Raw genomic sequence first — 15,729 nt, 5'->3', positions numbered from 1 at the left:
TAGACTCACACATGTTCAGCTGGAGAGCTCAGATTTGTACAGCACACAAGAGAGTGCTGGGCTCAGTGCCGCTGCTGCAGGCTGTGAGGCCAGCGACTGGAAGAAGAGAGGGCTACTTCCTGCATGTAGGGTATAGAAGATAACTACGTGGGCCAAAGAGTAGATTCTCTTAACATATCAGTGTTTTCGTTGATTTTTAGTGATTTTAATTTTTTTCGGAAATGAATTTCCTGTTTTCTTGTCAGTTACTCTGTTCTTTGAAAAATTACAAGGATCATCTAGCTTGTTAACATTACTATAATGCTTTTATTCATATAATTAAATTATATTTTTATGGAGTATTTGTGTGTGTGTGTATGTGTATGTGTGTGTGTGTGTGCATGTGTACCATGTATGTGCTTGGAGAAAAGAAATACATTTTTTTAAACCTGTGTTTTATATGATGCCAGCAAGGGACCTTAGCATGCTCACATGCTAAGTTGGTTGTGCAAGGTGTCTCGCTGTCACTGGAACTACCTAAATCAGACCATAGTCCAGCAGGTGACTCTGGGAGAAGGCTCTTATGGAATGTTTTTTAGGCTCCTCCTTTACGAGAGGGCACACATAGTTTTCTCACAGACTATTTGGGAGTGGTAGCAAACCCAGCCACATAAGCTACTGGCAGAGAATTTCCTAATGTTACTAAAGAATTTTCCAGGGACCAGGAAGAGCTCAGCTGGGTCTTACTGCGTTAAGTAAATAGCTATCTAGAGGCACAAATGATGCTCCATTCTGAATACAATGTGCTACATTAGAGCTTTGGCTGTTGGCCAGCTTCAGTTTCAACTGCCCTCCTAATTCTGTGTCTTAATCCACATGACACCCCTACTGAATGAACAAGTGAACAATCATGAAAACAAATTTATTCAAGGTAGGAGAAGATTCTAGAAAGAGATGAGACTAACCTAAATGAATGGCCAAATCTTTTCAAGATTGTTGAGTTGCTACCATGTAGTAGACCACCAACCCCTGACCTGTGTGTAGAGCCCGATGTGTGGATTGAGTCCTTGTGCCAACCTCTAACAGTCCTTAATATAAAGGAGCTGCCTATTGCTTCCTCTGCTCTTCAACTAGAGTAAAAAAAGAGGTTTTTGTTTTTCCTTTAACCACATTATTATGTTAAATATACATATTTCCCTCCTGATATTTAGTTACGCTTGAAATGCCATAATGGCATTTAAAAATTTTTATTTTTTATTGTTTCCCTATCATAGTGGCATTTTACTGATGAAATGTTTATATTCTCTTCTCTTTGGCACAGGTCCAGATGTAAAGAAGCTGTGTGTCCTTAGCCAAATTTTGAAGGATACATCCATAGCCATTAATCATGTAATTATTACCAGTTATAGCCTTGAGAATTTTCAGCATGAATGTAGATCTATTTTGGAAAAACTGGAGACAGATGGACAGTTTGCTTCAGCCAGGAGGGTAGCAGAGTTAGCTGAGTTACCTGTGGACAACCTGGTAATTGAAGAGGTAACATTAAGTCTTTTAAGTTATTTAAAATCTTAGCTTTTTGAACCAGCATTAAATAGACACAAATGAGCTATGTAATTTATAGGAGATGAGGATTTTTTTTTTTACTTTGGACACACATTAGTTTCAGAAATGGATGAGCCTTGGATTCCCATTATCGAAGAATGTATGCTTTAAATGTAAGGTTAGCTTCCATGATATGCTACAACTATATTTCTTTGAATAAAATAAAATATAAGGTGGCTTCTCCTTGAACCCTATTCAATTAGATAAATTTAGAATTATTTTCCATACCTTAACATTCCAGATCGAATACCCAGGATCATCTGTAGCCAAGTCCCATGTGTCTCTGACTTGGTTTTTAAAAGTGTGGTATAGTTAGGGTGCAGTAGCATTTATTTTACTTCCTTATCTAGGAAAAGCTAAGATTCACTTCATTAAATTTTACAGATAACACAGGAAATGCAAACCTTAAAACACATTGACCAGTGGTCCCTGAAACAAGCAAGAATTGACTTCTGGAAAAAATGTCATGAGAATTTTAAGAAAAATTCCATTTCAAGCAGAGCAGCATCTTCCTTTTTCTCAGCCCAGGCCCATGTGGCATGTGAGTACCCATATGAGGAGGGACAGAGCAGCACTGAAGAACACCATCTGCTGCTCACCCTGGCAGGACATTGGCTTGCTCAGGGGGACCTGGTGCCTGTGGAGAAGCTGGAGGAGCTGGAGAAGCAGATCTGGCTCTGCCGTATCACCCAGCACACCCTCAGAGGAAACCAGGAGGAAATAGAGTCCAGATTTTCTCAACATATGTCAACTAGTGGTGAACTTTCCTTTGATAACTTAGCCAGTGAGTTTTCATTCTCCAAATTGGCTGCTCTGAACACATCAAAATACTTAGAACTTAATGGTCTTCCATCCAAAGAGACTTGTAAGAACACACTAGGTGGGAAAGAGCAGGAGTCACTAAACTTTTTGATTGGGCACCTACTGGATGATGGCTGTGTGCATGAAGCAAGCAGAGTATGCCGGTATTTTCATTTCTATAACCAAGATATTGCCTTGGTATTGCACTGCAGAGCACTGGCTTCAGGGGAAGCTAGCGTGGATGACCTACATCCAGAGATCCATGCTCTCCTACAAAGTGCTGAGCTGCTGGAGGAAGAAAACGGATCTCGTGTTCCTCTAAGGAAAGTCCCAAGCAGTAAGTAAAGGAGATCAAACTGCCCTGAGTCCTCAACAGTGTGTTGGCACCCTTTCCAGGTAGATAAGGGTCCCTTTTGACATAATATTTACACTAAGTGAAGAGGTTAGCAGCTCTTTCCCAGGTAATCCATAAACTAGGCAATTAACTTGCCAGTGAAGTAGAAACACCTTGTCTTTTAACTAGCTGTGTATCAAAATTAGAGAGAATCCATCTGACTTAAAACTAGTTCATTAAAATGTTTTCTATATAAATAATAGTCATGGTTGCAATTGTACATTGATAGTATATAGAAATATGATTGACTTTTGTTAACTTTGTATCCTTGCTAAACTCACTTATCCTAGGGGTTTACTTGTAGATTCCTTGGGATTTTCTACAGAGACAATCATGTTATGAATAGAGATAGTGTTATTTCTTCCTTTCCAAACTGTATGCCTTTTATATCTTTTTCTTGCTTTATTGCACTGGCCAGAACTTTCAGTACAGTGTTGGATAGAAATGGTCAGAGTGGACATCCTTGCTTTGTTACTGATATTAGAGAAATATTATCCAGTTTTTCATTTTTAAGTATGATATTAGCTGTAGGTGTTTTGAAGATAGGCTTTGTTATGTTGAATATGTTCCCTTCTATTCCTAGTTTGCTGAGAGTTTTGAATCACTGTTGAATCTTGTCGTGTTTTTTACTGCATCCATTGATGTGATCATGTGTTTTTTCTTCTATGGTAATATGGTAGATTATATTAATTGATTTTTTAATACTCAACCAGCTTTGCATTCCCAGGAAAAACCCCACTTGGTTATGGTACATTATTCTTTTTGATATATTACTGGAAAACTCTGACTCCAAAAAACCTCCGCTGCCTTGCGGCATACCTCTTCAGGGGAAAGGCTAAGGGAGTAAACCCCGACAGAAAATCCAGAGCCGGAGTCCCTAAGGCGGTTTGACGTTGTAGTCAACACCGGCAACTCCTGCGGCGCACCTGAAGCCAAGCTGTATTGACTCCGTCTTTCCCTTGAATCCTTCAGCTGCGAAGAGAGGGGGGGTCTGATGCATGGGCAACAGCAGACCCTCCATATCACCCTGCCCAGGCTCTGTAGCTTCAGCTTCACTGGAGAGGACACTCCAGCGTCATTGCAAGATGTCGATTCAACACGGGAGGAGACAGATACCGTGTCACTCCCGAGTTGGACAGCACAGCCATTCTTGGCGGTGCAGATAGACTCTTAAGAAGCTACACCATCATCTCTCGAGACGGACGGCTGCCGACGACGACTGGAATAAGTTTGCTATTTGAGAATTTTTGCATTTCTGTCCATGAGGAATATTAGTCTGTACTTTTTTTTGCACTGTGTCTCATTTTTATATGAGGAAAATGCTTGTTTCATGAGTTGGAAACAAACTCATCTGTTTTCTGGAAAACACTGTGTGGAATTGATTTTATTTCTTCTTTAAATGTTCAATAGAATTGACCAGTAAAACTGTCTGAACCTGAAAATTTCTGTTTTGGAAGATTTTAAATTATGAATTTAATTGTTTTCATAGTGTTATGACGAATCAGGTTTATCTTTATCATCTTGGGTGAATTTTTGTAGTTTATGGTTTTTGAGGAAATCTTTTTTTCCTGCCTTTTAGGTTATTTGAACATTTTTAGTCTTCCATTTTAATTTATTGTGACTTTGACTATTTATCTTTGTGTAGTTTTTAACTTCTTTGCTTTAGGGATTACATTCTACAATATTAACGTTTCAGTCTACTTTAAGTCAGTATTTTATCTCTTACTGGATTGTAAAATCTTTACCACGTGTAGATCATTTTCTTCTCTCCCTTTACATCCTAGATGACTTATTATATCTATATACATTGGAAGCCTCATCAAATAATGCTATAAATTTTGCTTTCAACCAAAAAATATATTTTTAAAAACTCAAGGGGAAAATAATTTATTATATTTACTCAGGTATTTACAACTTTTATTACTTTTCCCTCATTTCTGATGTTCTTTTCCCTTCTATCTGAAGGGCTTCTCTTTTTTTTTTTTTTTTTTAAATTCACACCCAAGGATATGTTTACTGATTTTAGAGAGAGAGGAAGGAAGAAAGAAGGAGGGAGAAAGAGGGAAACATCAATCAGTTACCTCCCATACACACCCCAATCAGTAATTGAACCCGCAACCCAGGTATGTGCCTTAACTGGAGATCAAACCCACACCTTTTCAGTGTTCGGGATGAGGCTCCAACCAACTGAGCCATCTGGCCAGGTCTGAAGGGGTTCTTTTAGTAATTCTTTTAGAGTCGTGTGTGAGCAACAGATACTCTTCATTTTTCTTCATTAGATTTTCTTCATCTAAGTATGTCTTGCCCCGTCGGATGTGGCTCAGTTGGTTGGAACAATGTTCTCTAACCCAAATGGTCACAGGTTCAATTTCTGGTTAGGGCACATGCCTAGGTTGTGGGTTTGGTCCCTGGTTGGGATGCATATGAGAAGCAACTGATTGATGTTTTTCTCTCATGTCAATTTTTCTCTCCTTCTTTTACTCTCTCTAAAAATCAATTTGCATGTCCTCAGGTGAGGATTTAAAAAAAAAAAAAAATGTCTATTTCACCTTTATTTTTAAAGGATGGTTTTTGCTGGATATAAAATATTCATTATTTTTTTTCAGCACTTAAAAATGTTGTGTACCACTTCCTTTTTACCTCCATGGTATCTGATGAATATAGTCAGCAATCATTTGAATTTTTTTCCCCCTATAGATACTGCATTTTTCTCTGTTTGTTTTCAAGATGTTTTTCTGTCTTTGGTCTTCAGCAATTAGTTTATAATGTGACTGGGCATGTATTTCTTAGTATTTATCCTATCTGGAGTTCACTGAACTTTTTTTTTTTTGAACTTTTTGAACATAAAGGTTTGTGTGTTCCACCAAATTTAGGTTGTTTTCAGACATTATATTTCAAATATATTTTCAGCACCATACTCTTACTCTTGTCCTTTGGTACATGAATCTTGGAATTTTTGTTAGTGTCTCAAGTCCCTGAGGCTTTGTTCATTTCTTATTTCCCAATCTTTTTTTCTCTGTGTGGTTAGATTGGATAATTTCTGTTCATCAATCTTCAATTTCACTGATTCTTTTTTCCTGGCTTTTTTCATTCTGCTATTGAGTTTCTTCATTTCTGTGATTTTTGTGTTTCAGTTATTGTTAAGTTCTAAAATTTCCATTTTATTTTTCTTTACACCTTCTACTTCTTTGCTGAGGCTTTCTGTTTTTCTCTTTGTCTCAAGAACATTTGTATAATAGCTGCTTTAAAGTCTTTATCAGACAGTTTCAACATTTGTGTCATTTTAGTACTGAGTATCATCTGTTGATTGTCTTTCTTCATTTGAATTGAGATTTTCCTGTATTTTTGTATGTTGAGTAGGTTTGTGTTGCATCTAGACATTTTGAAGAGTACGATATGAGACACTAAGTCTTATTTAAGTCCTATGAAGAATGTTGATATTTTATAGCAGGCAGTCAACCTTGTTAGGTTTAGGTTACAAGTTATGACCCACTTTCTGTGAGCTAACTTAGTTCAGTTTTCAAATCCTTTGTTACTATTCAGATCCATCTTTGTATGTGCCATCCTCATGCCAGTCTGCAGCCTGGGTAGTGGTTTAGCTGTTAATTCATTGTTCAGAATCTTTGATACGCTGGTAGGATCAGATTCATACATGCAAAGCCCGAGTGAGCTCTAGCATTTATGAACACCTTTGTGCTGCGTTCCTGAATCTCCCTTCCAACTACCTTGTGGTTTCTTGGGGCTTCGCTTCTCTTTTCAGTCCTCTGGCCAAAAGCTGGAGGTTTAGTTACCCCATTCTGTCATGCACTTCCCTGGCTTTGCCTGCATCCAGGGCCAGCTTACAGGAGGCTAATGCAAAAGGAACAGGGGTTCATTCCACCCTCTTGGGACCAGAGCTTGTCTGATCCAAAGAGAAGTCTCCTCTGTGTTGGCCATTGCCAGCTGCTACTTCAACCTCTACCACTAAGGCCAAGAGGCTGCTTAGGAGCTGACATGAGAGAGAATGAGCATTAGGCATTCCCATTTCCACTCCTTGAACCTATACTAGAGGACTTTTCCTGCGGAGCATGCTCTCTCTGATATCCTTATAGTGCTTATTCTGGGTTTTAGGTGGCACTGCATTCACGCTGTAGGTTACTAGAGGGGAAGACAATGGTAATTCTGCTCATCTTCCACCCACCTGCTACTGTTTCCATTTCAGAATCCTCACCTAGTGCTGCATGCAGTGTCCGGGCTGTATATTGAGTTCCACGAGAGAGACAGGGTAGAGTGACTTCACTCCGCCTTACCTAGAATTGGAACCCCCAACGAAGGGGTTTAAGCAGGGGAATAACATGGTCTGGGGTTGCTTTTTACTTTTGCCTTTAAAGTGTACTTTTTAATGGATAATATCTTAAATGCAAAAGTATCATATTACATGCTTAGTGTTAACAAATAACACAATACGGAAGTGTAGAATGTAAAAAGTCATTTACCCATACACCACCACCCTCGCCAAATTCCCTAAAATAACACCTTTGATTTGTTTGGTATTGTTTTCTACATGTGGGTCATGCACACACACACATACACACATCATTTGTTTTTTACAAAAATGAAGTTATATTCTACTTTTTTTCTGTCATTACACATAGATTGGCTTCATTCTTTTTTGTGTGTGCGTGCCATCCTTGCACAGGGGCCAGGCCAGTAGTCTCTGTACCGTCCTCATTTTCGTGTATGTGCTACCAAAGCGAGTACAACCTCATTTTTTTAAATGGCTGCAGAGTATTCTAGACGGGTGGACTGGATTTAACAATGCTTTATTGATACAGATTTAGATTTTTCAGTTTTGTTTTTGCTATTAGAAAGTGTTATGTAAATATTTTACTTTTTTTCCTAACAGAAACTTAATCAAATTAAGAAAGTTTTCTTCTAGTTCAGACTAAGAGCTTTTTTTAAAAAAAAATCAGGAGATCTTAATTTTACTATTCCCTTCATCCAGATGATTTTTTTGTGTGTGATTTGCATTTTAGAACGATCCTGCTGAGTATTTGGAAGATTGACTTGGGGGTGAGGGGAAGCCGGCAGCAGGAAATAGTAACAGCCTCTTAGACGCAGGCCGATGAAGGCTGGAAGTAAGGTAGTGATTGGAGAGCTGTTTTGGTGATATAGTCAGCTGGATCTGGTGACTTATTTGATATAAGGGGAAACTGGGAGGAGATGTAAAGGAGAGTCTAGCAGTCAACTTTGGTGATGTTCTCTAGAGGTTCATTAGATGGCTTTGAGTCTTTTATAGCCTATGAGACCTTTGAAATATTTCAGCCTGGTATTCCTTGGAAGAAGGCAATGAAAGAAGTTTAAGTGGGGTATGGGCCCAGTCAGAAATGGTCCCAGGCCCAGGGGGACTTATGAGGGTGCAATGCAGGAAGCTGTGGGCAGAGAGGTACTCATAATGAACTGGGGAGAGGTTTAAGCTTACCCCGCCCCCCAATCTGTATTTGCTTCCAGCTTCAAGTTTGGATAGTCAGTCATTTGTGATACTACCCCCCAATGATGAAGTGGTAACTAATCTCAAAATTCTGACAAGCAGATGCCTCCATGGGAAAAACTACTGCCGCCAGGTCCTCTGTCTGTATGAACTTTCCAAGGTAGGTACCCAAGGGCGAGGCCTCCATAGGAAGTTCCCTCTGAGAACTTCCTATGGAGCGGGAAGCTGGGGGTAGGTTTTGGACATTGCCGAGTCCGCCCATTAGATGATAATCATGACCTGGAAGAGACCTCCTGCCAGGAAGTTAGCCCCTATAAATCCATCCCTTGGGAGCGGTGGGGAGGATGCCAGGCCAAGCGCTGCGGTGACGAGTCCTGGCTGCAGCTTAGCTGACCAGAAGTTAGGGTGATATGTCACTTCTCCGGGCCCCTAGTTCTTAACCTGTAAATGATTTGACCACAAGGGTCCCTTCTAACACTGATATCTTAGGTTTTGCTTCAGGATTGTTTGGAGCTTTCCATATGGGGAAAAGCCCAAAATAGTTTTTAAAATAAAATAAAATGGAATATGATGACTTTAAAGTCAGGAGCCAGGGCAGCCAGAAATTGATTGTGGTTTTGTGCTGACTGAAGGAGGAAAAACAGCAGCCTGCACATGGAGTGGAAGAGCGTGAGAGAAATAAAAGGGAGCACGAAAGCCCTTTGCCTTGGATAAGGTTCAGAGACTTCTTTGGAGAGTGAGGGCTTTGCTGCTACTGTGGGAACACAGAAGGGACTCTTGCCTTTTCAACTTCCTCATGTTTCATAACATTTGAAAATCTCAGTGTTCAACATGTGATAAATCACCTGATGCTTTCTGAAGACAAGCCTTTCTCTTACTTAGCTTTGGCTCATTGGCGAAGTGATAGGAAAACCTAGAATATAGTGCTCGCCTCTTCTGAGGTTCCTGCTCAGGGTAAGCGATAGAGTCTGTCCACATTAGAATTCAGAAAGGGCTGGCTTTTCCCTGGCTCCTAGCAATAGCTTTGACTGACTTTGCCTTCCTCTCAGGAGTTGGGCTGTTCCTACACAGATGTTGCCGCCCAAGATGGTGAGGCCATGCTCCGAGCAATCTTGGCCTCTCAGCGGCCTGACCGATGCAGGCGAGCCCAAGCCTTCATCAGCACCCAGGGCCTTGAGCCAGACAGGGTGGCTGAACTCGTGGCTGAAGAGGTGACCCGGGAGCTGCTCTCCCCATCAGAAGGAACAGGTACCCTGCCCTCCAGGCCTTCCCAGCCTTTCAGACAACCTTCACAAGTACCTGGTGTTAAGGATTTGGGTGTTTTGCTCATACACATCCTGCATGCTGCCCTCTCAGGTTGTCAGGTTGCCAGGTTACATTCTTAGAACACATTGCATTTATTTTGTTGTTGTTGCCTTTTGTTCATTTATTGTTTTATGATTATGCTTAGAAGTAGCTGTGCCTTTCTCTGAGCTAATGAACTTCTGTTTTGTAAGATGACCACTATGCCAGGAGGAGAGCTGCACTGGGAACTCCTTCAGCATCATCTTCTCGTGCCCAGGCCTGGGCAGCATGGGGCTCTTAATCTTTCTCTTAACTCTCAAGGTAAAACCTGCACCTTTCTCCACATCTTTCTGTACAGGACATAAGCAGATGGTCACCCCAGCAGAGGAAAGCCAGACGTTTCTTCAGCTGACCACTTTGTGTCAAGACCACACTTTGGTAGGCATGAAGTTATTGGAGAAGATTTCCTCCGTTCCCCATGGGGAACTGTCTTGCAGTAAGTTCTTGGCCATTTTCTTACATGTTTAGGGCCCAAGCAGGTGTTCAAGAAATCTTCCAGAGTTAGTCTTTCCAAAACTCAATTTGGTTTTTTCCTGCCCCTCCAGCAGAGTTTATAATTTCTTGGTACAGTGCCATAAGTTCATTGAAGAAAGTTTAGAAAATATGTATAGAAAAGGAACACAAAATTTTAAATCACATGAAAAGGTGATTAACATTTGGCATATTTATTTTATTTTACTCTTAAATTACCTTGCAAACTGGATATTGTCCCCATTATAGGACACTGAAGCTTATAGAAAAGTTGATTGATTTAACTATTCAATGACGGAACTGGTATTTGAACCCAGTCTGTATGATTTAAAAGCCCACTCACTTTTCCACAATGTCTAGTTCATTACAGGCATTCAGTAGTATATGTCCCTCTGATCTTTTTCTCTGCAATTCTATAGGTTTTTATTTTTCAAAAAATGGCATTATACTGTGCATAATGTTTATAATACTTTATGAATATACTGTTAACATCTTTCCGTGACATTGAATATTCTCCTATATCACCTTTAATGATTATACAGTATTTCTCTTATATGTAATAAAAAATTTTATACCCTATTGTGGGGCCTTTAGATTGTTTCCAGTTTTCTGCTCTTTTAAAACATCCTTATAGGCAAATCTATCTGCACATCTTATTTCCCTAAGATGAACTCCTATTTGAGTATGCTCATTTTTAAAGCTTTATATAGTCAAGTTTTGCTCCAGAAGAAAAAAAAAAATCACTTCTTACTCCCACTTAAGCAGGGTGTGAGTAGCATTTAACCCATTCCACTTTGCAAATTTGATAAGATTCAAAAAAGGCATTTTATGGATGTTTAGTGAATAAATGGAAAATTTTTAATGTTTAAGAGTTTTATTTTAAAAATAGCTTTCTGTATCTCTTCTCAGTCCAGTTCAATAGTATTTACAGAGTACCAACTATGTACTCTAAAAATCAGGGATGTGGTGAATAAGTACAACAGCAATCTCTGGAGCCCAGACTAGGGGGGTGGCACATAGTAAGAGCCAGGCTTCTGGGTCAAGAAAGGTTCTTGGAGGAAATGTCCAAACCAAGGCCAGCGGGATTAGTAGTCAAAGTTGGTTTGGGGTGGGCTCCACAGGTACCAAAGCACCACGTGGGAACCTTTTTTCTATCTTCAACATTGTAAATATTTTTCCCAGTTTGCTTTTTAATCATACTTACAGTAATTGTATGTAGTAGTTTTACATTTGTATGTAGTCAGATCTTTCATTAATTAGAAAGCCATTAGAAGTGCAGAACATCACATGGCACTTGCTTAGGCCCTAAGACTCCACTGAGATACAGAGAATGCCCTTGGATTCATGTTGGCATGGACTCCATCGATTTGTCTCCAGAGTTTCTCCGTCGTTAGAAATCAAGGATTCCTTGTTCTCATGTGTAGTCTCAAAAGGTCGCTACACAGTCACTGCACGATTGAGGAAGTTGTGCTGTCACTGAGAGGATTTAGATATCATCAGAGGGCTGTCCCAGAGTCAGAGCTAGTGAGGTCAGGGATCTCAGAGGACTGGGGAGAGTGCCTTCTCCAGACATGCCAGTCTGGAGTAGCCCCTTCACCCTCCTTCCAGGCACAGAACTAGACAGTGGGTGGGCAGGGTTCACAGTGCTGTCTTATAGTATCCCACCTAACCAGCCACAGAGCTGCTGATTCTGGCCCATCACTGCTTCACACTGACATGCCACATGGAGGGCATCATCCGCGTTCTGCAGGCTGCCCGGCTGCTCACAGACAACCACTTGGCCCCCAGTGAGGAGTATGGGCTGGTGGTAAGTAAATCCCTCATGTCCACCTTCTGTCCTGAGGAAACCTTTGAGAGAGCAGATAGGCTAGGACCAGCTCAGAGCTGATGTGGTCTTAGGAAATTTGCCCTCTGGCTATCACTGCCTACTTGGTAGCTGGCTGGGTAGCTCCAGGCTGAGTTCTGTCAGAATCAGATTGCTCCAAAGGAGAAGTCGAGAGGGTTCCTACACTGTACCCCAGGGCTGTCATCCCCCGCACCAGGGCAGTTTGCTTTGCTAGAGGGCTGTCACCTATTTTCCCCCAAAACAAGGTTTAGACCTACCTCTTATCTGACTTGAAATGAGCTGCCAACTAAAGCCTCCTGTACCTCCCCACATACTCTAGGCTTGAAACTGGCCCCAGGTGCCTGAGCAAGCTAACAGGCTCTGCAGTAAGGAGCGGTGAGAAGGGGAAGAATGCCTGTCCAGGGGTGTGGCACTTCAGCACCTGATAGTTCCTTTAGACAAGAGAGGTGGGAACAGCAAATGGTGTCTCAATGATTAGCGGTAATTTCTGAATCCCCCGGAAGTGGCCTCTTGTTGGGTACACAGGACAGGGAGCTAGCATGGCAGCCTAGCCATTAGCCCTTCTACACCAAGAGCTTGGTATCTGCAAGCAAACTTGATAGGAAGGTAGTGGTCTGGCTCAGAGATCTTTTAAGTGAAGCTGTCTTCTCCCTTTCCAGGTGCGTCTCCTCACTGGCATTGGAAGGTACAATGAGATGACATACATATTTGAATTGCTGCATAAAAAGCACTACTTTGAAGTGCTGATGCGGAAGAAGTTGGATCCGGTAGGTGTACAGTTTTTGGAGCTCCAGAATGACATGTACTACCTACCTTCAGGAATCTCAGACTGTCAAGAATAATCAGTTAGAGTAGACCCCTGGGATATGGAGGAAGGGAATTACAGACCTCCCTAGGACACACTATAACCAGTAGCTTAAGATTAGAGTTCAGACCAGGCAGTGATTATGATAACAAATGCTAAACAGTGAAGAAAATAAGTTTTGTACATGTCCACCTCAGCTGTCACCTGCCTCTAATGACTACTCTGACAGGGGCAAAAACTTAGTCCTGAAAGCCATACGGAAATAGGCTGACCGGCTCAGAAGGCCACATCTGAGGGCTAATTTCCTACTGGAGAATTTTCAGGAGACTCTAAAAGTGTCGTTGAACTGTTAGGAAGTGAATGGAAATCTGTGGAGCTATTTATGACGACAAACAGGAAGGAGCTTGGAAGCAAAGGCCTGATTTGCCAGGCCTTTGGGCTCTGGGCTTGTCTGTCCTCAGCATGCTTATGTGACACCAGTCATGTCACTCACAGAGCCTGTTTTCAAGTCATTCATTTGACTGACTCATTGCTTCAGCCCATTTCACCTCAGATTTTAAAAACCACAGTACACTTTTGGCATCTGGGAACTTGGACCCAGCCAAGCAGAAAAACTCTCCTTGATGCTGGGCTAGTTTCAGTACAGACAAGTCTAGTCACCAAGAGAGGATGAAGTCCTGCACACTTTAGGATCCCCAGAGGGCAAATTGTTTTTGAGGCATTTTTGTTTCTTCATGTACATATTCTTTTAATAACTTTCTTATTACAAAAGTATATTCAATGCTAAGACACTTAGAAAGGAGAACACACAAAAAAGCCCTCTGTGTCTACCATCTGGAGCCAGTCACTGCTAACATTTTGGTACAGGCCCTTTCTTTGCACACATGCCCACAAACATATATACATACATATTTTATCTTTTTAATGAAACTTTTATCATGCTGTCTAAACATGAAATAGCCTGCCTTTCTCACTTAATAATGTTATGAATATTCCCTAAATCAACAGAGTTTGATGGCTACATGGTATTTTCTTAGCCTTTATTTTGGACATCTAGATTATTTCTGTTGTTTGCCATCAACTGTCCCTGTTACATCCATCTTAGCACTTCTCTATGGTTATTTCTTTAGGGATAGATTTCTAGAAGTGGAATTGTTAGAAAACACATGTGCATTTTTAAGTCTTTTCCCTTCTGACAGGTTTTACCGTTTACACTGCCACCAGCAAAGAGGATGTACCTGTTTCCTTATACTCGGGATAGCATCAACTTATATATTCATTTTTGTCTTTTCCTTTTGGGGGTAGTGTTTAAGGAACTTCCAGAACTGAGGGACTCAGCCTATCCCGCCTGCCTTGCAGTCCCTGGTTGAGACCTTGATGTTCCCTTTTCTTCTGGGCAGAGTGGTACCCTGAAGACGGCCCTACTTGACTACATCAAACGCTGCCGCCCTGGGGACAGTGAGAAGCACAACATGATTGCCCTGTGCTTCAGCATGTGCAGGGAGATCGGGGAGAACCATGAGGCAGCTGCCTGCATCCAACTGAAACTGATTGAGTCTCAACCCTGGGGTGAGCAGAGGTCACAGCAAACACCCTCAGGGAAGGTTCTTAGGACTAAAAAGGGCAAGAGCCCATGAGATTGACTAATACCCACCTCAGCTTCTAGCAGCCAGCTGGGCAGATAGGAGATGGAAGGGGACTTAGAAGGCACTTGCCTGTCTTGTAGCTGGTAAGTCCAGGAACCAATGTGTATGTCGATGCCATGTAAACCTGCCTTGATGTTTCAGAAAGAAATGAACTAGATGGGGCACTGAATTCTACTCTGGATTGTGTGTACTCCTGGCCCAAAACCCTTTACCTGAGACACCTCTGCCTCCCTGTGAACACAAGCTGGGTTATTTCTAGTCCAGTCCATGATCACTCCAAGTGGGGTGGACAGTAGCCAGCTTCAGGAGTCAGACACACCCAACACGTTTCCTTTACTCCTCTGCAGAGGACAGCCTCAAGGACGGGCACCAACTGAAGCAGCTGCTGCTGAAGGCCCTGACTCTGATGCTGGATGCAGCAGAGAGTTATGCAAAGGTAACCAAGGGGAATCTTACTCTAGATTGGTTTTTGGACTTGGTCTCTTCAGGAATTTTGACCCTGGGCTCTTCTAAGTGAAGGGGGAGGGGGGTCACAAGCCAACTGGGGGCAGAGGAGTGAGTTCAGTTGCTGGAGGGTTTACAGGGAGATGATGGCAAATCTTTACCTGTGCCTCCCTCCACCGTCCCTCAGGACTCCTGCGTGCGACAGGCCCTGCACTGTCACCGGCTCACCAAGTTGCTAACGCTGCAGATTCACTTTCTGAACACTGGCCAAAACACAATGCTTATCAACTTGGGCCGCCATAGGCTGATGGACTGCATCATGTCCCTATCTCGGTTCTACCAGGTGAGCAAGGAAGAAAAATCTAGCCAGCATTGCCAGCATACTCTCCTGCTGTCTTGTCTACTGGGACCCAGAGACTGAGTGACTTGTCTAAGGTCTCAGAGCTGGTGACAGTTCAGTTCTTCTGACTTACCTAACATATAAATTACCTTTCTATGGTATTTCTTTTTTTTAAAGATTTTAATTTATTTTTAGAGCGAGAGGGAGGGAGGAAGAGGAGAGAAATCTCAATGTGTGGGGACTAGGAGAGAAATCTCAACTGGGGACTAGGCCTGCAACCCAGGCATGTGCTCTGACTGGGAATCGAACCGGCAACCCTTTGGTTTGTAGGCTGGTGCTCGGTCCACTGAGCCACACCAGCCAGGGCTCTATGGTATTTCTATGGTATTTCTTGCTAGCATGTTTGGACAAAGGCTGGAGAATGGTAAGACACATTGTTAGGCCAGAAGAGAGGCAGACACCTTTGCCCCCTTAAGACAGCTGAGGTTCAGAGAATATCACTGTAGTGGTCCTGCGGGCATCTCTCAGCCCCAGCATTTTACAGAATGGTGCATACAGGTTAACACAGGGAGTCAGGGCTTCTAGGA

At 41.9% G+C, this 15,729-nt stretch overlaps 1 protein-coding gene and 1 non-coding gene across 2 annotated transcripts in view; one reads left to right on the top strand and one right to left on the bottom strand.

Moving 5' to 3' along the window:
- SPG11 (SPG11 vesicle trafficking associated, spatacsin) overlaps positions 1–15,729 on the top strand; it is an 87,988-nt gene that overhangs the window by 70,735 nt on the left and 1,524 nt on the right. The window contains exons 29-38 of the mRNA XM_090270529.1: positions 1,301–1,515; positions 1,966–2,719; positions 8,267–8,406; positions 9,296–9,494; positions 9,889–10,026; positions 11,735–11,868; positions 12,567–12,674; positions 14,113–14,281; positions 14,706–14,794; positions 14,990–15,145. Of these exons, the coding sequence (XP_090126655.1) occupies positions 1,301–1,515; positions 1,966–2,719; positions 8,267–8,406; positions 9,296–9,494; positions 9,889–10,026; positions 11,735–11,868; positions 12,567–12,674; positions 14,113–14,281; positions 14,706–14,794; positions 14,990–15,145 (2,102 nt within the window). The remainder of the gene's footprint in view (positions 1–1,300; positions 1,516–1,965; positions 2,720–8,266; positions 8,407–9,295; positions 9,495–9,888; positions 10,027–11,734; positions 11,869–12,566; positions 12,675–14,112; positions 14,282–14,705; positions 14,795–14,989; positions 15,146–15,729) is intronic.
- On the bottom strand, positions 7,407–7,516 carry LOC150016395 (U6 spliceosomal RNA). Its single transcript, XR_016510229.1, has one exon. It is a non-coding gene; the product is annotated as a U6 spliceosomal RNA (small nuclear RNA).

This window comes from Furipterus horrens, unplaced genomic scaffold (genome assembly GCF_987537825.1).
Source record: "Furipterus horrens unplaced genomic scaffold, mFurHor1.1.pri manual_scaffold_3, whole genome shotgun sequence".
Classification (NCBI taxonomy): domain Eukaryota; kingdom Metazoa; phylum Chordata; class Mammalia; order Chiroptera; family Furipteridae; genus Furipterus; species Furipterus horrens.
Note: the sequence above shows the minus strand (reverse complement) of the source record. Positions and strands in the feature narration are given on the sequence as shown.